At 38.7% G+C, this 25,826-nt stretch overlaps 1 protein-coding gene across 1 annotated transcript in view; it reads right to left on the reverse strand.

The window, feature by feature from the left end:
* Positions 1 to 16,012, reverse strand: part of CEP350 (centrosomal protein 350kDa) — a 64,083-nt gene extending 48,071 nt beyond the window's left edge. The window contains 10 exon segments of the mRNA XM_009892839.1: positions 260 to 915; positions 1,675 to 1,818; positions 4,864 to 4,994; positions 8,797 to 8,899; positions 9,437 to 10,053; positions 12,307 to 12,475; positions 13,208 to 13,322; positions 14,240 to 14,283; positions 14,847 to 14,849; positions 15,940 to 16,012. Of these exon segments, the coding sequence (XP_009891141.1) occupies positions 260 to 915; positions 1,675 to 1,818; positions 4,864 to 4,994; positions 8,797 to 8,899; positions 9,437 to 10,053; positions 12,307 to 12,475; positions 13,208 to 13,322; positions 14,240 to 14,283; positions 14,847 to 14,849; positions 15,940 to 16,012 (2,055 nt within the window).
* Positions 16,013 to 25,826: the final 9,814 nt, after the last annotated feature.

Raw genomic sequence — 25,826 nt, forward strand, 5'->3', positions numbered from 1 at the left:
TTTATAGCTGCTGTTAACTAACATCCAGAATTCTGCTTCTATTTATAATAGAAAGATGATTTCCATTCACCTTTCTAGTAGGCCTTGCTGTGCCAAAAAGCAGCCACTAGCAAGGAGGCTCTGGATCAAACCCGCTATGTTTAAGCAAAAGCTACAGAGTTTTCATCATATCCTTTCTCTTAACCGATAGCCAGATCAGGATATGACCTTCTATTCCTGCAAACAACGGCAATGCATTAAGTTAGTGAATCAGCTATACCTGTGCTTCCTGCACCGTAGGCAGCTGAGGTGGCTCTTCTAAAAACGTACGTTCCAGCAATAGTTTAGAATAGGTTTCCTGTAACCGTTTGGCTGCTGAAGGTTCAGGAGGAGGCACATTCTTCACTTTCGTAAAAGCCTCCTTCTGTTTTCTGTAGAGCTCTTGGAGCCTTTTGTTCTTCTGTTCTGTTGCCTCCTTTTGTGCTTTCTTCTCTTCATTCTGCTTCTTCTTCCTCTCTTCTTGCTGCCTGATGATGTACTGACGAACCTCATCCGTATCATAGTGACGTTTCTTAGAGATCACCTGAGGCTCCTCACTGGCAGCTATCTTGTCCGGTTTCCTTTTGGTTGGACTATGGCTCCTGGCATTTTGAGTAGGCAAAACAGATTTCTGATTCTGCTTTTCCACATCTTTCTCTTGCTTTGTACTCATGGAATCCAACTGCAAGTCATCAAGGATTCCACGTATCTCCACAGGCAGGAAGTCCTTATTTACAGAGGCATGATCTTCTTGGTTACCATCTGGAAGAGCAGCTTCCAGTTTCTTCAGGGTATTCTCAGACCGTACTTTACTCCTTGACCTTTCAGAACTTCTTGAAGAGGTTTTATGGGTAACATCCAGTCTAGAATCTGAACCTGTCCTTCCAATACAGCCTGCTAAAGAATAAGACTTGTCAAATATTTCAGGCAAAAATCAAACCTGGGAAGTATATGCCATCACTGAAACACAGCTGCAAAATGAGGATGAGGGAGGAGTGCAGATCTCATTGTAAACATGCTTTTGCTTCATTCAGTGTCATAGTCTGAATATAGCAGCCTTTGCTTAGACTGGGCTCATACCCTTTATACTCTCACCAGCCTCAACACCTCACAGGCATTAGAAGCACAGCAGCTACCACTGTCCCTTAATTGCCCTGTCTGAGATTCTGGATAAATTCTGACAAGGGCTGGTAGAGAAATCAGTGAAGATTTATGATGCACATGGATGACATTATATAGTATCTGAAGAACCACAATTCCTGTAAAACAGGGATAAGCAACCATATCTTACATATTATATGCAGCACATCTGGAAAATTCATCTGGCCTGTGGACCACTTGTAACCATTCCTCTCCCCACTAACTTCAAGAGGCAAAGACAGACTGCAGGTGATCCACATTTTTGTTTGCAACCTACTTCCCATCTTTTCCAGAGCAAGAAAAGTTCAAATTTACCCCGGAAAAGAGATTATGCATCCCAACCATGTATGTGAGCAAAATTTCCCCCTCTCGAATCCCAGGTTAATAACAGGGGTTATTTTGATAAGAAACTGATTACATTCTAACACAGAAGTCTGCTTTATTCTGCAGACATGCAGCGTCATATAATAAATTAAGAACAATGAAAGAAGTCCAGTGATAAAAAGTACAACTTACCAGACTTGGCAGCTCGCTCTCGTCCTGTTCTGTCACTAGATACAGCTCTTCTGTCCTGTTCTATTCTGGGCGCTGGACCCAGTATCTTTTTTACTAGCTTTTGTCCCTCCCGCCAGGAGGATGCATTTATTACATAGTTTCCACCTGCACAATAAGTAATAAATAAAAGTCAAGAGCTAGATGGATTTTCCAGCGTATCAAAAAGAAGTATTAATTGCAACAGCTCATAATTTCCATACCCTTTAGTTCCACATAAGTGGTATGGCTGCAGAAACACAACCCAGCCATAACAGTGATGTACCAATCAACAGCTGAATCACACAACTATCAGTGCTTCATGCCAACATATAACACAATGTAAAAATCCAAAACGTATTGCAGCACATTAAAGCCCTACAAAAACTCATGTCAAAAAAGAAAAAGGGATTCTACAGGTCTAAAACTTACAAGCAAATGTTACTGGGGGAGACGGGAAATATTTGTAGAGGTCTGAGAAGCTGCTGTTCATCTCCACTTAAATATGGAAAATAAGAAAAAAGATAAAAGGATCTAAAATGTTGTAATAATAAGAACAAAAATAAAGATGGGAGATAAAAAAGACAATTAATCATCATATTAAGAGAATATTAGCCGATATTCTAGAAAAAAAAACCTGCAGAGATTTTTACATATCATTAGTTGTTGAGACAGGTGTCTTCTGCTGCTCGGTATTTAACTTCCTCAGTTTTTCTATGCCAATACTAACTGACTGTCTAGCTGGGATTTCTGTAACATTACTGAAAGTAGTCAAGACAAACCCTATTAGTTGATACTTAATTCAAGAACAGACTACCTTGCAAGTGACAGAAAATCAATCAAAATGTTATTAGTATTACTTTATCATGCTACATATAATTAAATGTTAAAAACTGGGTACGGTGGCGTCCTTACCTCAGATTGGTTAGATTAAATATGAGGTTTATTCAACTCACCTTTCATCCCACTAACTTCCAGTATTATTAATATATAGTTTTTTAATAATGACCTTAAAGAGCTTTGGAGAAAAGCATCCTATAAAAAAGTATTAGTAACCTAACTCAGACCATTTAGCAGTATTTTACTGCTAGAAAAGTACCTGACTTGAGTACCCAATTTGCACTTAATTTCTAACCATTCAACTCCACTTTCTGACAGCACTGCCTAAACAAACCCAGACACTGCAGCATGAACACAACACAGCCAGACAAAAAAGGACTGGACTCTGAGCCCAACAGGACTTTGAAGACATGATACCAAAGCAACTTCATGTGAAATCCAGGACAGCAGACCAATAGTGTTCTGGTAATCCCAGTCCTCAATCCCAGCCCCCACCTTTCTTTTCTTTTTGTTATTTTAAACCAGAAGGAGGAAGCCTGTTCAGTCAGAAGTCTGAAGCCCACCATTCATTCATTACTAGTGGTACTCCTTGCTTGCATTGTAAATTATATAAGTATTTTATAAATCTGTCGCTTGAAACACGTCACTACAAGCCTCTTTGAAAGAGATGTATCAGCCAAGGGGTTCTCTTGCCGAACTCACTGTTCTCAATTACTTCTGTGTGTGTTTAAAAAGGCTCATCTTCCATTTCAAGTCAGCTGTTTGAACTAAAACACGCTAACGGAGAGAAACATGAGCTGTGGCTATTTATAGCCTTGGCTATGTTAAACAGTTTCTTATTGCTATGACTGAAGGAAGAAGAACCATCATTGATATGCCACTTTGGTCTGGTTCTTATCTTCCAGGGATTTCAGGCCATCGTTCTCCTCACATTTAATCCATTACAGAGAATAACCATTGCCAAAACTTGCAGCAATCGCCGTGCTCCTCCCTCACTTGGAACTGTCACAAAAACATGTTACTTTAGTATAGTTCCTTAAGTATGAGCTGATCAGCATAGGAAGGAGCAAATCCATGCTTATCACTTAAGTATTAGCATTCATTATCCCAACAAAATATTTACCTGCAGCTTCCTGTCTTACAGCATGCAGAAGTGCATATTCACTCTCAAAACCCCTTTGTAGTAATTTTTAAAAAGCAGCTTTTTTTCTTAATAGGCCTTCTTCAAAGCATTTACTGGTTATAGGTCACTTTATGTAAGGAGTAATATAAACCCTTAAAAGGTGTAAACGATGATTAACCTTGCATGTATTTAAAGGAAAAAGAATTACTCTATAGTGTGACTGCATTCATAACTGCTTACTTTGTATGAAAATTAAAACCAAATATGAAGCAGATGGGGAAATCTTGCCAAACCTTTTGCTACTCACAATACCAAAGATTAAAGTGACTGGAAAACTAAGAGGCACTGACAGAATTCCACTGCAGTTAATTTCATTTTCTACTTTTAGGTGCTGCTCTACAGTAACCTGCTCACCTGACCTCTAAATGCTTTAATTTTATTTAATAGGCAGTGGAAATGCCATACAACAGTGAAAATAAAAAAATCTTAATTAGCGAAAGAAAAAACCTTTCCTTTATAAAAATCAAGATTTGTAAGACTTGCACCAAGAAACGTGCTTTTACATTCTTTCACTAACTGAAAAAAACATGAATGGGTCAAGCCAGAACTGAAGGTGCAGGACAGCAACAACTTGACATAGGACACAGAAGAACAACAGCCAGAGAAGGGCCAGAAGGACAACCTGTTCTCCGCTTCCCCATTGAGAAATCATACAAAGGAAGAGCTTTCACTGCAGCCCTTCCTCGCAGAGGAGGGCAACTCAGCAGGTCCCACTGGCACTGATTTTAATATCCCCTCCATTCCTCCTCTCAGCACTATTCACTGAGCTGTAGGTCAGGCACTAACCCGCTTCAACACGAGCAAAACAGAAGCAGGATCCACAACAGGGCTACTGCTACTTTTTGTCTGTGTTGGCCTGACAGACAGCCTGCCCAAAGAAACACACACTCTTGAGCAGTTTCCATGAGGTGCACACAGCAAGTGGAAAGCCAGAAAATTAAAATAAACCAAAAAAAAAGCACGCACAGCCCACCACCAACAAAAACATACACATTCCCAGTGCAGCATACAGTCTACAAACACACAACGGCATTGTTGCGCATCTGAGAAGACTTTGAAAGCAATACACTTTAATTTTTCTTTATTTCTTGAGTCAAAACTCATCTCTGAAGGACACGTGACAGTCTTCCCTCTACAGTAGAGCTAGTCACCTTGTTTGGACTCTGAACTTGACAACCGTGTCAGTTTTTGCACTTTCCGTGCTGGTCTGGTTGGTTTCTTCTCTTTGTTTCTCTCACTAGGTTTTCCTTTCGTTGTTGAATCCTCTAAAAACAAACAAAAGCTGTTAAGTGATATCCCACAGGAAAGAATACAGAATAACAAGCTTGCTGCAACATTTACTTTGAAAAAGCAGAACTCTGAGAAACACATTAAAATTCACTGACTCTTCCAGATTATATATTGAGATCGATTACTCCCAATCCAGCATTTTAAAATCCTCCTAGCATGAAAATTTTGTGCTGTATACCTATCCACTGAACACAGCGAAGCTACAGCAACACCATAATAGATCTTTACAAAATTAATTTTCAATTTTAAAAGTTATGTTGACAGTTTGACAGGAACAATTGTTGGTTCTCTTCTACTACAGATATTACATTTCACAGTATTAATGTTCCACAATAACATATAGTCCCTTCACTCCTGAAACACACAGGCTACTGCTTTCACGTTAACGCATGACAGCACATTCACTTGTTGCCTCCATGCTGGAGCATGAAAGACAGGATATCCATGCGCTCTCCCTCCCGCAAAACTTGTCACAGAATTCACCCAGTGATGCAGACTAGTTCTGCATCACCTAAGGCCTCATTTACAACACAATTAGGTTTTAGGCTTTAGAGATGCTAGGAACACTTACCAAAGACAGTGTCATATTTTACCATGTTTTCACATTAGGGCAAAGAACATAAAGAAAACCTGGGATGTGGCTCAATCGCCACCCCACTGAGTGGGCTTCCCAGCTGCCTAAGGTACAAAGCAGAGTCAAGCATTGCCCAAGAAGGACAGACAAGCTGTATACTCAGTCTCAGCAGCCAACATTGGACATTTTCAAAGACTTTGTTAAATTACTTTAATTCACATGCCTTGAAGATGCTCTTTTCTTAATCCCAACAAAAATGAACTGTAGCTAAGGCCACTATTACCATTGTTTGCTTGTTCCTCTTCTATAAAGAATGTGATTAGACAACCTAGAACCCCCCACAGATAGATCTGAAGCTTTATTATTTATATGTCAATACTAACTTTTACAGCCCCTAATTTCAGCTGAATCCACCCTCTGATGGATGCCCATAGAAGTCTCAGAGACAGAATAACAAGTCGTATTAAAGGATGTGGAAATGGAAATTTAAGAGTCTTTCTCCCTCTCAATATCCTTTCCTTACAAATTTTCCAGTCCTTTCTGAGGCTGACAACAAGCACAAGGGAGAAAGAATCAATGCACCAAGTACCAGAGGCCCCAGTGACTGCATCTGCAGAAATCTAGATTGCCTCCTCACCTCTTTTCAGTGACAAACAGTTCCTGATACCAGGAAACTGCAGACTGTTTCCCACTCAATCTATTCATATTACAGCAATTTTGTTCTAGTACAGTAAATCCTGAACATCTTTAAGACAGAATTATTGGAAGTTTGAGGTCCACACAATATCCTTTAGCCTAACTGCCAAACCAAGATAAAGACATTCTGCATGGTCTATGCTCACATGTAAAAACCATGTTGCAGTAAAGAATAATGCCTCTGTAGATATTAGAGATCTTATAGCTTCTTTTAGCACTAGAGAGCATGGAACAGTTTTGATCAAACTGACTGTACGCACACGAAACTCCACATGCTGTAACTTTAATACAGAATTAACACGTGGATAGATAATCCAACAGCCTAAAAATACATTTACAGTATATATTATGTGCAGCACCAGCATTTGATTACTTGGAATCAGCTATTCAATATAATCTTTTCACGTCAGAAAGAAGACACGTTCCACAACAGCTGTTCTACGCGGGGCATCAGGACAGGCATAGGGCTGAACACACACAGAGCTCCCTGCTTTTGTAGACAGAAGTCCACTAGAACACACGATCCAAATGCCTTTTTAATTGGACCTCTTCAACGAAACTTTTCAAAAATTTGCATTTCTATAAAGAGCTCATGAATCATTTATATCTGCTTATCAAAACTAAAAATAAAAAAAAAAATGAAAAATGCTAGCATAGATTAAAAGTCTTTACAAATTTGGCATTACTTTCACGGCCTGATGCTAAGTAGAGCATTTGAAAAACAATTTTACTGAAAAGAAGCGGCTCTGCTTTCTGAACTTTTTTTTATGAGTAATTCCAGAAAAATTCCTCAGTACCTTGTCAAGCTGTGCCAGCAAAAGAAAACTGAGTCTAATAATTTCTATACTAGCCACTATACTATCAACATACAAAGACACCTACAGGTTTACAATCTCATTACATTTTCCTCCGGTCCTAAATGTTTTTGACCAATGAGAAAAGTTATTTGAAATATGCAAACTCTTAAGCTGCAAAACCAGAGGTCCTCAGGGGATTTTATTTTCCATTCCCTTCCTTTTCATTCATCTGATCTCTTCCCCCTCCCCCAACTCAGTCAGTCAAAAGCAATTCAACCTTACAGCGCTCCACTGTAACCAGCCTACCAAACCAAAAAGCACGCTTAGATCACCCAGAGAAAAGAGCTGCCAATGGCACTACAGTTTTCCAGAGTTAAAAATTAATAAAGACTGGGTCTTGAAGCAGTGCATTTGAAAATATAAAGCATGGATTACTGTTTCGGTCTTTCAGCAGCGTAACCGTTGAACAAATATACAGCATTTTTTAATCATCTTTGCTCATAGTTTTAAGCATAAGAATACTCTGTTGCTAAATGAGCTCATCATGTAAAAAAGATCTTTTTTCCTGTGTCGCCACTTTGCGACAACAATATTTAATGTTTTTCAAAAGACCATTAGGCAAAGAGGAATGAGTAACAGTTTTCTAAGCTTTTAGCATTCAACATTCCCTCCTACACCTTCACGTGGAATAAACCCCAAAGGTAACATTCTGTCAATTTACCACTGTGAAGTTACACAGTCTTCCTTCCCATATCCTATCCAAGCCTTATAATACTGAATGTAAAAGATTTGTAGAGGAAATAAAATCTAGATTATTTTAAAATTTTCTTAAATCTTCTTCTGGTCTACCTGTTCTCCCCCTCCTCAGGGAATGCAGGGAAGACCTCTAAAAAAAAAAAATCCATGTGTACAAATCTATGGGACACAAATTTCTCCAAGAACTTAAAGACTTGGATAATTTTGGCATAGAGCAATAAAGTTCTACAAGTTCAGAGATACTAAACCAACCTAATGCCATATAATCTCACCACCACACATAGCTGAAGGCATACCCCTTCACTGCAGGCTACCTACTTCATTTTAAATAAGTATTCCAGGAGACTTTCCACAGCAGATGTCCCCCATACCCCCTTTAGCTACCTATATGTTTCAACTAAACCACTAACAATTGCCACACCTGCTTCAGGACCAACGATTTGTTAACAGCATATTGAAGGAAGTACAATTCAGGCTTTAACATACTGTATATGGCGCACATATCATTTTAAAGGTGTTAAAATGGCAAAAAAAAATTATCTAAATTGTTCCCATGAGATCACATAGGTTTCAACAAAACCAAAAGTGGTTTGGTTTTGTCCTTTTAAACAGGAAATTGCATTCATTCATGCAAACATGTATAAAGAAGTCACAAAATTAAATAAAAATTGTTCTAATGAAGACTTCTTTTTTTCCTCTCTGTTTCAAAGAAAAGCCATCATTCAACTCTTTTCAATATTGGTTTCTATTAAAAAGTATTTTAATGAGCAAATGGGGAGAAGGATTTTTTTAATTGATTTTAGTGTTCAACAAGTTACTCCTCCTGTGGAGAGAAGTACAATATATTTAACAGTCATTGCTTCAATTTTTTGCTTCCATGATTTTGTAGACTTGCACAAAATATATTTTCTCTGCCTCTTAAGAGAAGGCTGTGTGGCTTAATCAATTCAACTTGTCTCTCACCTGTTAACTGGAGGGCTATATCTCTGTACAGCTCCCGACTAATGTGAAATTCTTCCTCATGCCAGATCTTTCCATCTGGAGTGCGAATCTTTGTTTCAGCAGGATTGAAACCTGAGAGTAAACAATTTTAAGAGTTTAAAATAACATCATAAAATGTAAATAAAGCTTTTACAGGATGGAAGGGGTAAGAAACTGCCAAGTAAGAAAGTAACTACTTGAATTTCTAGTGCTAAATTAGAAGAAAGTAATATACCAGCCTGCCACTTGCTCACAGTTGAAAAAACAGTGGACTGGGTGAAGAAAAGATTATTAAACATGTGAAAGGCTTTCTCAGTCAATACAATGTTACTAAGCTCTGGGACCATAAAAACACATATTGAAATAAACCCAAACACTAATACAGTGACCTTCTTTTTTATTGTCATTTCTGAGAAAAGACAGGAAGAATTTCAAAAGGATCCACACTTCTGTAAATTGGCAAGAATTTCTTTTCTTTCTTTTCCATATCTGCAATCAAACCATGCTATCCGCTCCCACATTGCCCAAACACAGCTGAGTCACATCCATGCTTTAACATGTTCCTCAATGAATTGAACTCCACTCCTTCACCATGTATAACCAACAGGGAGGCATTCTGCACCTCCATACCTCTATATGATGGACCAGCAGGTGCAGCTGCCACTTTCCTGACTTTGGGAGTCACCACATTCTCCACGCTTGTGATCACAACAGGTTGCTCAGCATATCCCAAGTGCTGCCCTCTGCCACCTAGCTCTTCAGAATGCTCCCACTGCTTTCGAATCCGCTCCTTCAGCTTCTCCAACTTAGCATCATGCTGCCGCCGTTTCAAGATTTCCAGCCTATGAGCACTAGAAGTACTCGTAGCAGAAGGGGAAGACACTTTCAGTTCACTGTCCTGGGATGTGTTACTCTGAGCAGTTTTAGCGCTACTCTCATCTCCTCTGGAGCCACTAGTTTTTTCCTCTTCCAATCTTGGAGGTGTTGCAACCTTAAGAAACGCATCATTATTCTGCAAGGCATCAATTGCTGGTCGGTCATTCAAATACCTAACAACAGTCTCATCTGCAGCAGAAGAACACGGGCTTTCGAAATCTCTGCTGTGTAGATCCCGCTCATCTCGGTCATGTATCATACGGCCTGTTATTTCAGCCTTCCCTTCTGCTTCATTGAAGTCCGAACTAGAGAGAAGCTGCTTGGCCTCAAGTTGGCTAGAACTGTGATAAGATAGAGAACTATATGTATCCCTGATGTAAGAGAAGGAAAAAAAAGAAGTCGCCATCAGAAACACAACAGTAGGACCTTCCAACCCAGCAATCAGCCCAGTCATTAACTAAAACATGACTTCCTATACCTTGTCTCTACTTTAAAGGCAAGTTCTTTTAAAGTTCGATCACCACACATTTAATCGTGCAAGTCTGATGAAACTGAAAGAGATTTCTGTTCAAAATTTCATTTTCTGCACTCCCTGTCTGAACAGAACTGTGTATAAAGTTGAAGAGCTGAAGTTAGGGCATGTAGAAAATCAGCAAGCAGTAATGTTGCCCTTCAATTTAAAAAAACAGCTTTAAATAAAAACCAAGCGTAAAACTTAAGAGAAGCATAATTAGTATATGTTCTCTAAATCAAAACAATGCACACGTGCACAGCTCCTCAACAGCACATTCATTAGCTGAGAAAACAAATAAATTGCACCAAAACCCCCTGCCCTGTATTTGAGGACTAAAGAGGCAAGTCCCTGACAAGAACTTCAGAGTGAACTGGCTGTACTGCAACAAATGTAAAACTTACTGAGAGCTTAGAAATTCAACAAACTAAGGATCTCTTAGATTTTTTTCACAGAAAAACAGACTATATTTGAATAGACACATGGTACCTGTGTTGTTAGGACAAAAATGTATTTAACATTTTCACTGATGAGAGGCTGAAGATGTGAAAATCCAGAACCTGAGCTACCTGGCTTGCTTCTTCAGCAAGTATGTTTAAAGTACTCATTTAAGCCAGGTCATAGCATTGTACTTGTGAAATCGTCTACCTCTCTTTCTCTAGTAGCACACTCCTGTTACATAGTGTAGTAATCACTACCAATCAACATAAAAGTTGAGTGGTTTAATTGCACAGAATTTCACCAAAAGTGTACATAAATATACACTCACAGAGATTGTTCTAGCCATTATGCTGGTTTTGTTTTCCTATGCGCACTTAAAGCATTGACTAAAGGCTGTTCACAGTGAAGGAGTAATGTGTTAACATAGCAGCTCTGATGTTAATCCAAAATTAATCCCCCCAACGCCACACAGCCTTCTTACTGTAAGCAAGCTATTCTTTTCAATTGGATATAAAGGCATGAGTCTAGCTGCTTTCATTTTCTTCTTTTCCCTGAAGTCTGTTAAATTTACTGCATGTTTTTAAAACAAATAACTGATGTAAGTAAGTTATTCCAGATAGGGTAGACAACAGAGCTGTTCAATTAACAAAACTGACCCAAGATTACACAACTGATCCAAATCAGCCTCCCATGCAACAAGGAAGGGGAAAAACCTCACAGCTGACACAAGAAGTGGAAAAGGAGACCAAAACTTAGACATCAGGATAACAATTATTAATAGAGATGTAGTGGAATTAAAAGAAATAAAACCACTGTCCAAACTCCACTCTCGTCAGTCAACAGCAATTTGACTTCACTGAGAAAACATTTAGAAAAAAATGCAAAGTGTGTGTTAGAATCCCATAAAAAAAAAAAACTATTACCAACCCAACCAAGCTATTTATTGGGGATGGCTGTGCAAAGAACGCACACCGCTTATAACACACAAGGAATTGAAGACGTTATGGTAAAAGTCTTTTAGGCTCTGATATTACAGCAAGTTATAACTAGTTTATTTCTACTGCAGGTTCTCTTTCTTTTTGAAAGGCATCTTCTATTCACTACATTACTTAACATAGGCTAGGAAAAACAGCCTTTACGTATTCTCCTTCATTCCTCACATCCCACCACGTCCTATGGCCTGCAATATTCTGTGCTGCTTTTTCTCCTTGAACCATTGATCTTATTTGGGTTTCTCACACACACAAAAACTGAATGCATCTTTAGTACTAGATGTTCCTGCTCTACACTGTCTTATGGTAATACATTGGGGAGCATGTGCTGAAGAACTAATGAAACAAAGCTGGAAAAGCATGAGGAAATACCTTTTTGGTCCTTATTACCGAAACTAAATACCTATCAAACCTATCAGATGGCCACTGAGGCCACAGCCACATCAACTTGATGACCTTTTCAACACATTTGTCTTTAAACTCATAACCACTGAAAAAAAAAAAGAAAAATCTGTAACATTTTTAAAAAAGGAAGACATTTTTGTCCAATATCACATGCTGCTCATGGGGATGGGGGAGGGGAAGAAGCAAGTAAATTTTTGAGTTGTCCAAAACATCACTATTAGCTTTGTTTTGATCTTAGCGTACTTTTTTTAATAGTCAACTGTTCCAGCACTAACCTGTATGAAGCCAATGGTTCACGAAATTCCACACGATTGCTTTTTTTCACATTGCTTTCAAGAGTGGTCGCTCGAAGAGGGCTGCGTGAGGACTTGTCCTTGCTTGATATATTTTGGCTGGAGGACCGGGAAGCTGAAGCAAAAACCAAAGAAACCTCTATGTACCTATCTCTCCAGAAGAAGAAAGCTCTTGGGCCGAACAATTAAGAACACAGTTTTTCTTGGGTTCGAGCATCACTCCAAGACAGCATTAAAAGCACTCCCTCTCTTTTTCAACTAGCTGATTTCAACAACGAGGAGCAAGGTAATAAGTGCTTGAAACAATGATCATATTTAAAGAGAGATAATAATGCTTAAACATTAATTATAAGTAACTAAATCTGTGAAAGTTGACTGTGTTGCCACTAGAGGTCGATCTGTCCTGTCTGTTCTCCAGTGGCACACTACCAGAATGCTCTAAATAGTTAGTATTTAAAAAAAGGGCTTATTTTTTACAAGCAAATGCACTCCTCATATGAAATAAATGAAGCATCAGATTTAGCATTCTACCAGGGTGTAACAGTTGAGAAACATTAAAAAAAATATAAACAGCTAGTCCAGTGTAAACATAGGCATACAATTGTTATCCAAAACCCCCACAAAAACGTGGTATCAGAATGGGATAAGCACTGCTTACTTACAGTGCGGGGAAAGTCCTGTCACTCCCTCTAACCAAGTGACTATGATAGCACACTTTCCTTCCTAAACTAAGGGAAGAAAACATTTCTCCTGGGTAATTAAGAGTTTCACAAATAAAGATCGTTAGCAGGAGACAACTTGGAGGCAGGAAGGAGAAATCAAGTTTTCCCAGAATGCAGTGGCTTTACCCTGCCTTACACACTATGTCCTCAATAATACATACCCTTTCTGCTTATTTTCCTGCTAGCGCTAGCAGAGGGCTTCTTGGCATCCATGACAGAGTCAAATACAGCCGTGCTGGTGGGAGCTATTTCCAATTTGTTCTCTATATGCCGTAGCTAGAATTTGAAGATAATGCAAATTAGAATATTGTTTTCAATTTTTAAGCTACAGTTTTTTTCCCCTAACATGATAATTTTTTCATTTTCATAAAGAATAAAACTGCAAGCAAAAGCAACTTCACAAGGCTGATGTTGCAAAACTGTATAGTCTTATAGTCAGAAACTACGTCAGATTATTAAGTTTTGTTTAAAAAGATTATCTAAATTAGGTTTTGTTGCATAGTTTTGTTTCCGTAAGCAGGCTGCTGTGAAAAAAATTAATAATAACATGCCATTCAGAGTCTTAATGCTTGGCCTGAATGAAATATTAATTCCACTTGGGATAAATTCTATAATACTCTTTTCAAAATGGAGCATGATACAAGATTCCACATGTAAAACCCCATACTGACGCTCAGCTATTAAAAAGGAGAGGGACAAAGCTATGGGAAAGAGCTGAATTCCCCCTCAAAAACAAGCTGAAGCCAGATTTTAGAAACTAGTGTGATATCTAAGCACTCAAGTTCCCACAGAAAGACAGCAATTCCAATGCTCAAGGTGGAAAATTATGAAATACGCTGGTGTCGAACCAGTTTCTGACTGGTTTGGGTAAGCAGAGGAGAGTTATTTTTTCAAGTTTTCAGAAAAATTAGAAGTCACCACTTTCTTAAACGGAAAGGTAATATCACACTCAAGACTAAGCTTACTATACTCGAGACTAAGCTTGGTGTGGCAAAAAATTCTTCTACTGTATGTGGAAAACTTTTACCAAGATACAATGTTCAACATGCATGTACTCCAACTGCTTGCCCTATTTTCAACTTGTTTAACAGACAATCACTGAGCAAAATACTACTTTGGGTAAAGCTTTTATAGCCATTAACTAATTTGAAAAGGAGTAAGAAAAAAAAAAAGAAAAATAAATCAGTACTTACAGCGGCCTTAGTCTGAGAAAACGTAGCCCATGCTGCAGTTAGATCTTACAGGGCAGAACAAAGAAATAAATTTCTCATTAGTACATGGAAAACAATGAAATAAAATGTTGCTTCAAAACAATTTTCGTGAGCTCATCAAGTTCTTTTAATGACTCAATTCCAGCCTGTAAATCTCCTCTATGAGAAGCTGTTATTAATCAAGACTCATCTTAACAGAACAATAAAATACTTAATGTAAAATTTAATAAGTTCACCAAGTTAAGTTGAATGCATTATTACACTTGAAATCATATCTACCACACATTATAGAAGATGTTTAGAAGATAAAATAAAGCTGATTATCTACCCAAACAGAAATATGTTACATTTTTCCATCACACTATAGTTTAACTACTTTTTTTTTCCCTTCCATTTTCTTCTTCAGTAAACAAAGCATGAATACATGGTCACTGAAAGACTCTACTCAAAAAACAAGTTCTGCATATGTGAATTTTGAATAGTAATCTTTTTGAATTGTACACCCTACAAACAAAACAGAAGCAATATTTGCAAAGAACAAGCAGGAGGCGCTAATCAACTGCAGCCTTTTAATCTAAACAGACAGCACCTGCTCTATGCACAATCCCATTCAGTAGGATGCAGTAGTATTTGCCTCTAAAAATATTTACTTCCTCAGTTCCCCTCTTCTTTTGGTTTCTAATGGTTTTCTTCTAATCTAATGGTTTGCACAATGCAACATCCAAAACCTTAATGTGCGTCAGAGCCATGGAGAGTAGAAGTATTAGAGAGTTTAAAAAAATTTTTTTTAAATAAATACAATCTTTTCCTTATAGTAACAAAGCTGCCAACTTCATTTCAGGTAAGATGCAACACCACAAAGGAAGAGGGTTAGGGAAGTAGCATAGAAACAGCTTTGCTTTGACTTCAAGAGATGGTGCTTCATGTCTACAGAACACCTCAGTTTCACAAGGTACATAATTTTAAAAGAAACTGAACATATTGCAGGAAACAATCAGCAATAATGTCTTCTTACAGAAAAAATAATGATCTGTCTCTGCTTTCAAAATAACTTCTGCAGATCAATTTGATCATGGTGGAGACCATAACACTGATCTTGAACCACAGACTTAACATGCGACTCAGCTGCCCTCCAGACTAGAGCTTTTTTCCTCTCAGGGATGTACTGTAATTTTTTTTTCCTGCTCCTTTCCTAAATTACAGAGTAATCATAACAGTAAAAAGCTAACAGGCTTTCTCCAGTTCAGAGAGACAAAAGTAATGTAAGTCATCTTAATGCTGATGTACTGCTGCTATTCAAGTGTCTTTAGCTCTTCACCACTTTGGAATTGAGCAAGAGTCAGAAGCGACTGCCGCTCAGGCTCTTCTTCAGTTCTTTCAAGAGCCTACAGTTCCAAATTTCTGTTCCTGCACTGCTCCTCCTCTACAGTACTCAAAAAATCTGCCTCTGTACCATCTTGGCAACTGTATCATAAGCTGGCAATTCCTAACACAGATCAGCAAATACTCTCCAGATCAGAGAACGAAACTGCTATCTCTGCAAAAAGGAAGCCATATAACACACGGTTTTAGCTTCCAACTTGAGGCAGGAGAATACTTTCTGTAAAAACTCCCCAAAGTTTCAAACAACTCATGATAAAACATCTTCCAAAACAAGGCAATAAAACAGAGAAAATCCATACCTCTGGTAGAATCCTTGGTTTGGCTATGCCTCGGATTTTGTAGAGGCACCTCATTTGACTTGTTGCTCCACATCATGTCAATTTATCTACAAAAAAAAAAAGTCATGTAAGAATCAAAGAGGTATAAAGTAAGAACAAATGTATCTTATGCTAAAGACAACATAGCCTTGATCGCTATGATGAATGTTCACCTCATATGATGATTTCAAATGCACATCACGAACATGATCAGAAAATCAGCACCAAATCACAAATGTGTTTACAGCTTGCCATTTTTCACAAACCATGTAATTTTGTGGATAAAGAGGGTTTTGCTTTTTTTCTCATTTGTTACAAAGAAGAGTGGACTTGATAGAAGGAAACCCAGAGGTCACACAACTTAGATCATACTAATAAGTATTCCAGCAATTCTGAAGATGACCACACTGAAATACTGCACACAGTGGGTAACAGAGGCAGCACTACATGGCTTGAACCTACAAACATTTGGCAAAAATACTCAGTTCCTCCAATGACAGATGAATGTGCCACCTATGTCTGTTAAAGAAAAAGGCAGAATAGAACTGCGCAGGAGGACACTACAGCCAAGAAAAGACACTGCACTGGAGCTGCTGTTGTTTTCCTGTGAACTTCAAAGGCAAGATTCACAGTGAATCTAAACCACTATGAACTCTGAGCAACAAACCAGGCAGCCGCTATCACCAAAGCAGTTTTTAATAAAGGAGAAAAAAAAAAAAAAGCTACTCAATCAAGAAAGATAATTTTTAAAAGAAAAGGCAGGTAATTTATGCAAATAGTTATTTCTCATTACTTTAATTGCAAAAGATGGGCTGTCATAGGTGAAGTTGTAACAGACTTTAACGAAGTGCTATATAAGAAAAAAAGGCAGTTTAAGAGATCTAAGAGGAGCCCATTCAGCTAACAAGAACCCCAATTAGTCAGCACTGCCACTACCCTCTCACCAAGGACCTCCTATCTGGTAGCACTGGTTTACTGAGCTGTCTTCACAACAGACTGAGGACATTTCTGTTACGGAAAGCAAAACTTAGGTGACCACAGAATTCATGCAGGAAGTTCTGGACCTCAGAAAAAGTCATAAAGACATTTTCCTCTTTCTTCTCTCATGTAATCCCTGATATAATTTTTCTCATTTTCTTAATTTCTGAAAATTTCTTTTGCTTTCACTTCCCTACATAGTGTATCACATAAAAGGGCATTCAAACATAAAGGTCATTCTTCTGACAAAAGATGACAAAACATCCCACAAAATTAACACTGTGTAGTACTTACTGGAACAGATCATTGCCTGTATATTTTGTGATAAGAATTTTTATCATATATGGCTTTATGGATACTCACAGTGACAGCAGTGAAGTTTGGTCCTAACATTCAGTCATATAGCTTGCATTTACAGCAGCAAGTTATCCCAGAAAACTGTTCACATGCCCCAAGAAAGGCTACCAATAATAAGGAACACAGGTTTTCAAAAGACCTTTAGTTCTGACTCTCTTTAAAGAATCCAAATAAATGTTCAAATGAGCATGGAAACGGTTTGTGAGCTTATATATATAGGTACAGAAAACCACACATACACACACATTAGTGAAGTCCACAATCACACAAAAATTCTAGAAAGAAGTAGGGGGTGTGTGTTTTTTAAGTATCTAGTTGTGTGCAGTGAGCCAAGTGAAGTTAGAAAATTCTGCTTCTAGGACAGGTGCTGCAGAGTTCATTCATGCAGAACCGCAGCTTCGTGCCTCAAATCATTTATGCTGTAAATCCTAACACTGCCCTACCCTGGAAATCATCTAACTGAGCTTCTCCATCACTGGAGGAAAGAGCTGCTGTGCTAGAAAAGTAGAAAACAAACATTAACAAAAATGGGGGCATTTTCCATAAAGAACTACTTTTGAGAGCTGCTGGAAATGTCATATCATACCATTATCAGGTTTCTTGCCCAAACATAAACATAACAAAATCTACTCAACGTGTAAATTTAGCGTAAGAGAACTTCTAGACAAACAACCATTTCTTATGGGATTAAGTATTCCTCTTCAGGTAATTGCTTGGGATTTACTCTTATCCTTAGAATTGCCACTATAGATAGAAGAACTTAGTCAGGGACTAGAACTGTTCTCATTATACACACACAGATCTATATAGTTTATTTTATGAAGCCCTTGTAAATGTTGGATTGTAATATATTCTACATATTCCTTAACTCTTTATGAAAAGTACTAGATTAATTAAAAAAAGTCTGAAATTGCTTGTTGTATCTTTCATCCTAACACTTAAGTAAAAGCTGTCAGTCCTTTACCTGAGCTGAACAGAACACAAGTCAGACTGAAACAGTAAACACACTTTTGAGAACACCTTAGTTCTACTAACAACTCACTTATGTGTGCTGATGATCACTAATGGTCAATAATTCTGTCTCAATGCCTTGGGTCAAGAGTATATGACAACTTTCTATAAAAGGCCACTCAACCTCTTCTCCTTTCTATATAAGCTTGGAAGTAATCACAAAGCATCCTGCGGTATTTCTCCTAACAAATACCTGCAGCGCCGGCTCCAAGTGCACAATACGACTCTTACCGTCTTCAGTGCAGCCAGCTAAGATCCACTGAGTAGTTTTGCTTAACTCAGGTTGCTGCTGTTTGGAGGAAAAAAAAAAAAAAAAAAAAAAAGGTCACGTAAGAACTGAGCATTCTGGAGCTGTCTAGAGTTTCAGGAAGGCTACACTGCAGTAAGTTTTCAGGCTTCATAATCTTTGTAACTGTAAGGGTCTGGGTTTTAGATGTCCCTCTCCCCCTCCTTTGGAAGGGTGGGAGAAATTTATCAGCTTTTCAAAACCTACCTACAAACTTTACCTATTTGCCCAAGACAAAAATCCCCAAAAGTACACAAGAGAAGGCACAGCAGAACTGCTGCAGATAAGGATCTAAGAGGAAACTAGCAAGAAAAGGATATACTCCAAACTCCTGGAAGAAACTGGGGGTGTGGACAGACATGGGACACGACAACCACTCTCTTCCACAAACATTGTTCCTACGGAAAGACATTGAAGAGAACTGACAGATCAGAAAAGTGCATGAAAACACACCAGAAAGGAGGAAATGGAAACAAAGAGAAAATCACTGCTGAATAAAAAAGTAAGATGAGAAACCAGCACTACGTTTACTACCAAACATAGCAAGGATGGCATTGAAAGGTACAATAGATAACAAAATAATGTCAACGTAGTAAGAGGACAGCATTTCATAAGGGACGGGAGATATGGAAGTAGAATATGCTTAGCAAAGGTACACAAAAATGTGAAGAGATGAGAAACAAGGCTGGGAAAAAGAGAAAGAAAAGTGAGGAGAGAAGCAGGATATAAAAGGGAAGAGAATGGGAAAAGACAGGAAGGATAGAGAAATGGAATGAATGTCAGAAAAAAAAACAGCATAGAGAGTAGCAAAAAGGAAGAAAAGAAACGGGTATATTGGTCCAACTGTAAAGTTTTTCCAAGTATCCTCCGTATGATTTTTTTTTCTTAGCATAGCCTCAGTAAGAAAAGAAAAGAGGAAACTCAGAAGTCATGGCACTGAAACAAGGAAACGGGAGAGGAAACTGAATCATACAGATTCAGAGAAGGCAGAGAATGTGAGCAAGAGATCGCCCACCATAATTTTCACTAACATTTAGTGGTTATGCAAAAAATCCCAACCAACCCACCAGTATGCATAGGGAACAGTATTCCTCAAGATTTTGTTTCTTATAAAAACACAAGGGACATAAAATGAAAAGGACACCACAAAAGAAAAGATGAAGTTTTGCTAAAAAAAAACAGGATATTTTTAAATGTTTAATCACCAAAGTGGCAGGGTTTGCTACAAACTGGGTATACAATGCATAAGGCCAACACTGCACAAAGTTTAAGCTACAATAAGGCAGCAGCGTCAATAAAAGAAGCCATCTTTTCCTTTCTTTATGCTTTGGTCTCTCTTGCCTTATTCAGGCAGAAAGTCAATGGGATTATGTGGCAAAGCAAAGTGGACTGGGAACGCGATAAGGCCTGACAGTAGCTTTTTTGTTCTTCTTGCTTTATTAGTTTTAGCTATGTCGTACCATAAGCTACAACCTCCATGCAAGCAGGAGAAGGAATGGAAACACTGAGGAACAACCAGATCAGTCCTAGTCCTGTAATAGCTGCTGTCAAATACCATAATCTACAGTCGTGCCCCAAGAGCAAATGCTTGAAGCTGCTATTGGCTTTACCTCAAGGAGAGTAAATTGGACTGGGGTAAACAAGAACCATTCCCATCACCTTCTTCTTACCCGTGGAGATACCACTGGTGCTCAAGGGCACCACAGGAGTCTGTATACCCTGCTGCAGTGTGTCCCACTGCACCCATGCCTTGCACAGCGCAGACGACTTGTCCATGGGGGAAATGGGCACAAAGACAAATAAAAGGGTTTAAGGATGTTTTTTACCTGTTTACAAAAAGATTTCAAGTTTCCATGTACAAATAATTGAAAGTTGACTTTTGATGCTAAAGACCCTCTGGAGCTCCTGCCTGTGCAGCTACATTTCTGCATTACCAGCAATAACAGACGTACGCAGGTGGACAGACACAATCAGACCTAGTCAAGCAAACTATTTCTCTGAGCCAGCCCACTGAAAGTGATGGAATTTCTATTTAAAGACACCAGAAACACTTTCCATATCTCCTCAAATACCACAGAATACAATTTATGATGATATGCTTGAGTCTGGAATACAAAACACCTTTACCTACTCATTTTTCTGGAATCTGAGCTTTTACCTAATAGCCTTATGCTATTTAAACGAGAGCTAAAAATATCCATAATACATTGTTCTAAGGCTTTTTTTAGTTATGTTTATGGGTTTTTAAAATGCATTTTGATACAAGAGTAACATACTTCTTTTTTTGCCTCAACGTATTTTGAGAAAACTTTGTCTCTCAAAGGAATTAGATGCAGGTGATTTACCGACCTTCTTCAGAACTGAGGACAAGTTCCAACGCAACAAACAAATGCATGACGTATTTGTCAAAAAAGCACCACATCCCCAGAATCTACAGCTGAGACTGCAGAATCAGACGGGTCCTCCCTGCACCTTCTTTCAATGCTCATTTATATAATAAGCCTTCAAACGAAATGTGTTTCAGGGGCAAAGGTTCTGAAAAGAAGTTAACATTCAAAATCCAAGTACAACTCCAACTGCGCAATGCTTCATAGACACAAAGTTCATCTTAACACTTCACCGTATTATCTCAAGCCTGTAATCTCTGCTTTGCTCCTCCAAAATTATTTCTGCTACAAAGTTGGGGATTTTTCTTCTCGTGATTTTTAAGTGGTGCTGAGCTAAAGATTCAATGGGTTCAAACTATTCAGAATGCCTTATAAGTAGTTTTGCTGATATTTAATCTGACTGGCTGCTAATACTATTCAATTTAGAAATATTTTACCAGTCCAGATTGCACTACACGCCAAGAGCAAGGCTGTATGTAATGACAATGGACACAATTATGTAAAGCTGATGCAAGAAAAAGCTGGAAGTAACAAACACCAACAATGCCCAATGAATTTGTGAATGCTAGCTGCTCTAAATGAGTAAAATTTTAGATACTATTCAGTATTTTGTCTTGTAATGCAAACCGTAAATAAACCAGAAGAACTCACATTCCAATCTTTATGACTTTGGAAAATAATAATTAAAACCAAAAAAGCTTCCAAAGTAAAAGAAATATAGCAATAAAATTTCATCTGTCTTAAGCTAGAAAAACATTAAAAAGCTTTTAGGGATATTAAGGTACTACAAAAAAGTGAGCAATCAAGATAAACCACACACTTGCAGATAGAAAAGGAGTAAAGAATTTCAAAGCACGTCACTGCCTCTGTTAACCAGGAAGACAAATGACATCAACAGTCATACATCCATCAAATGTCAGAAAATATAGCAGAAAAAACCTAATATATTTCATGAGCTCTAAGATTAAATCACTGGCATCAGTCGGCTACTAAATTTGCATCCAAGCTATAGTGAAGATTTTTCTATAAATGAAACATCACTGAATCTGATTCTCTCCAACCGTACACTGAGGATGGACATTTACAACACCCTTCTGCTATGAGAAGACATGGCAACTTGCAAAAGCGTCTCTGCTTCATCACAAGTGATGCAAAAGTGATTAAAAAACGGCACCAAAAATGGGTTAGTAGTTTTACTGAAAGTAAAATGCATTGAATGTCTTACTCTGCTGCATCACATGCTAGGAGGTACTCTGAGGAAATCTATTGAAATGAATGTTGTGACAGCTAGCGTAACTTGATTCATTGTTCGTGAAGAAATCAGAGTACAGAGGCACAGAGAATGCATCCATTTATTAAGGAGATGCACACGAGGGTTTGCCTATCCATTCAGGAATTCTGTATTTTCTTTGACTTCAAAGATCTTTGCATTTATGACAGAAAATAGGCAACGTACCCTAATTTCAAGAATAAATAAAATACGCCTGCAGTTGTTTCCTTGGCCTTCAAAACAAAAGTTCACGCGTTCCATCTCCAGTTACTAGAAACTGCACATTAGAAGACTTCCATTTTTGAAGCCTATAATAAATCCATTCAGCAGAATACACTTAAATTCTTCAACAAGTCCTGTCTCATCTCATGAAGAACACTCCACTATGGAGGAATCTTCTTAGAACTTAGAGGCAATCCTCTCGGCCAAGTACAAGAACCAGACCTGCCAATTTTGAGAGTCTAAGACAACAGCTTTCAGCTGCTCAACAATACCAAGGACATAGGAGCAGAGCAGCAACTTCACCTGCAGCTGTGTCAACTGCAGACTGATCCCTATTTTCTTCCAAAGCAAACTGAAGTACATGAAAACTTAAGGGAAAATGTTCCAAATGTCACATTCTCAAGTTTGGTACCTTTGCTCTGAAATTGCATTCAGAAGTAGTGTCTGAAAAATGTCACAACAACAGACGAGACATAAAAAAACCCAACCACTAAACCCCACAACAACCAGAACAGTGACCACCAGTGCTGTCTTTGACCTGGCATTACAAAGACTGGTACTAGGCCTCTGCTGAAAACACTTTTTCTTGAACTAGCTAAAAACAGCAATAAAATATTTTCTCATATTTAAATAATTCCATCCCATTAAATGCTTTAAGTGCCTAAACCCTAAAAATCCAGATTCTTCTGTTCCAGTATGACAGTTCCACACGATGTATTTGCTGTTAGCAAACATAACCCATCGTGTTAATATGACTGGAAAATATCAGAAAAAATGTAACTGTTTTTTAAACTCTTACACTCTTTTGCTGCGGATCGGACTTAGTGTGAAATTCTGCCTTCAGTGAGGAGTGTTCTTACAAAGCTAAAACACAGCCAGAATATCTGTTAGCCTTCAGTAAGTTTCAACTGACCTAGTTAATTGAATAGTTAATTTATTTGCTCTATTCTTTCTCCAGTATATTGACAAAGGTTTCAGACTTAGGCATACAAGTAATTGTATTCTAAATCGAGTAGTCCATTAAAGTCTATTATATCATTAGCACAATGATATACATCTATCTTCCAAGCACTTATATCTATGGCTAAATTTTACACTTAGACATTCTAATCCAGCCACATGCCTAATATATTAACTGTACTGGGAAAGTTTTCTCTCTGCACTCAACTACCAAACCCCTTCTGTTATCATTATTATACCACTATACCTGTTCTAATATTTGTTTGAATAGCATGACTTATATTAGTTTAAGTGCATCAGTAGCACAGCTCAAACAGCGCCGCTGTAGTGACAAAAAAGTGACACTCCTGATGTAAATTTCTAAGGTAGAGTGGAGCAGATGTAGCACCTTGACAGTGATGAAGGAATGCCTACATTCCTCCCTGCCTTCCCTAGCAATCTTGCCACTCCTCTGTGATAGATGCAGTGCTCATCTGATTGAGTCACAAGCCAGTTCAACTCACTAACCCAGCAGAAAATTATTTACTTTTTCTTTTTTTTGTTGGGTTAGTTTTCTACCACTTTATCAAACTGAATTAGGTTGCTGCACAGTCAATGCCAGAACTGGTCAAAGTAGGGTAAGAGAATCAGCAGCAAAACATCATGCTCACTCACGTTGCGCAGCTTCACCTAACTGCCATATACAGCAGTATAAAATAGATCTAGCACTATGTGCGCTAATGCTTCTCATTCCAAACACATGCCTAACTTTAAAGACGTTAATAGGACTACTGCCTCATCTGGGCCCACTGAAGTCAATGAGACTAATGGCCTTCAGCACAAGCGTGTTTGATACAACTTAACTTTCTAGCAGAAATGAGCAGTATGCCTGGTGATGCAAGGAGATGCAGAAAAATCATTATACTTGGGTCAACAAAACCTTTAGGGTAGAAGAAGTGGCAATTCCAAGATGGGACTCTTATCCATTTAAGGGATCGTTTTACTATGATGGCACATATCACTGATAAAGTTATTTCAAGACATGAAAGACACCATCCACATTGGGACTGTTATATCTTTAAGCTATCCACCAGCTCAGTAAAACAAATTCAAGCAAACAAAATGTTTTATAGTTTTTCAAGTCACTTTCTTTCAGTTGCCACCACACCTAGCCTAGGGAAATCTACACCAATCAGCAGTATAATTTCCGCAGTACCCTGGCCCTTGTATAAATGTGTCATTACAACATAAATTAAGTTGCTCTTTTTAGTGGATGCAGCATGCCTTTGTTTAAGGTAGCGTCACTCACAGAAACTGAAGCCTTCAACAGCTTACAGTGTTCGCTTGGCCACACCTTCAGTTGCATTTAATTATCTAAAGCATTACCTAATGAAACTGTTGTAGCAACCAGAACTATATGAAAGAGAACAGTTCACATAACTTAGCCTGTCTATGCAGACAGTCTGACAGAACATTTGGAGCTCACATGCAACACAACAAGCAAGCGTCTGACCGCCTACAGCTCCACACACGTTTGTCCCACAAGTACATTATAGACCCTTGAATGAGTTTTCAAGCCTGTACACTCTCTAGCCCCGTGAAGTAGTTTAAGATGACAAAAACACAGAACTCACAGGTCAAGTCGTAAATTTTGAATTGCAGGTCACTGGGTTGTTCATCTACACAATGAAGCCATTTGACACATCACCCTCTACATGCACTTCCGTACACAATGTGCCAGGAGACTCTTGATTGCCGAGATACAGCTTACATCCAAAGACAGAAAGAGATAAGCTATTCCAGAAAAACTACATCAACAGTAGGCATTATATCATAGCAAACTGCATCCACAGAAAAAAAGCCCCAGTCATACTAGTATAAAAACCTTTATGCCAACAACAGCCCAAATGAATGGCACCAACGAAGTCAGAGAACGCTTGGGGCAGATGTTACCCAGGGATGTCAGAAGCGCTTTCAGCGGGCAGACGCCGAGCGATCCCAGTCCTCTTCCCCACAGCCCGGCAAGCCCCAGTCCCAGGGCAGGCAGCACAAGCAAGAGCTGACATTTAAACTTTAAAAGCGCCGTCACAAGCCTGACCCGGTACAAGGAGGTGGTTTCCGAGGGCAGCGGGTACCAGCCGTGCTCTGCCCGGGCTGGGGAAGCAGCTCGGCGGGCGGACAGCGAGCCGGAGCCAGCACAACTTCACAGAAAAACCCGTTTTCGGCGGTTTTCCCATACAAGGCGAAGAGACAACAGCGAAACCAGAGCTCCCCTACCCTCTCCCTTCCTCCCCTGCCCCCTGACACAACAAGCAGTAGAAAGCAAATTAAAACTAGAAGACGGAAGAGAGAAAGAGACTTAACGGAGAAGAGGGGTAAAGCAAAGGACGTCGGGGCCCGGCGGCGGCGCCAGCAGAGG

Source organism: Charadrius vociferus, unplaced genomic scaffold, assembly GCF_000708025.1.
Source record: "Charadrius vociferus isolate BGI_N301 unplaced genomic scaffold, ASM70802v2 scaffold39, whole genome shotgun sequence".
NCBI lineage: Eukaryota > Metazoa > Chordata > Aves > Charadriiformes > Charadriidae > Charadrius > Charadrius vociferus.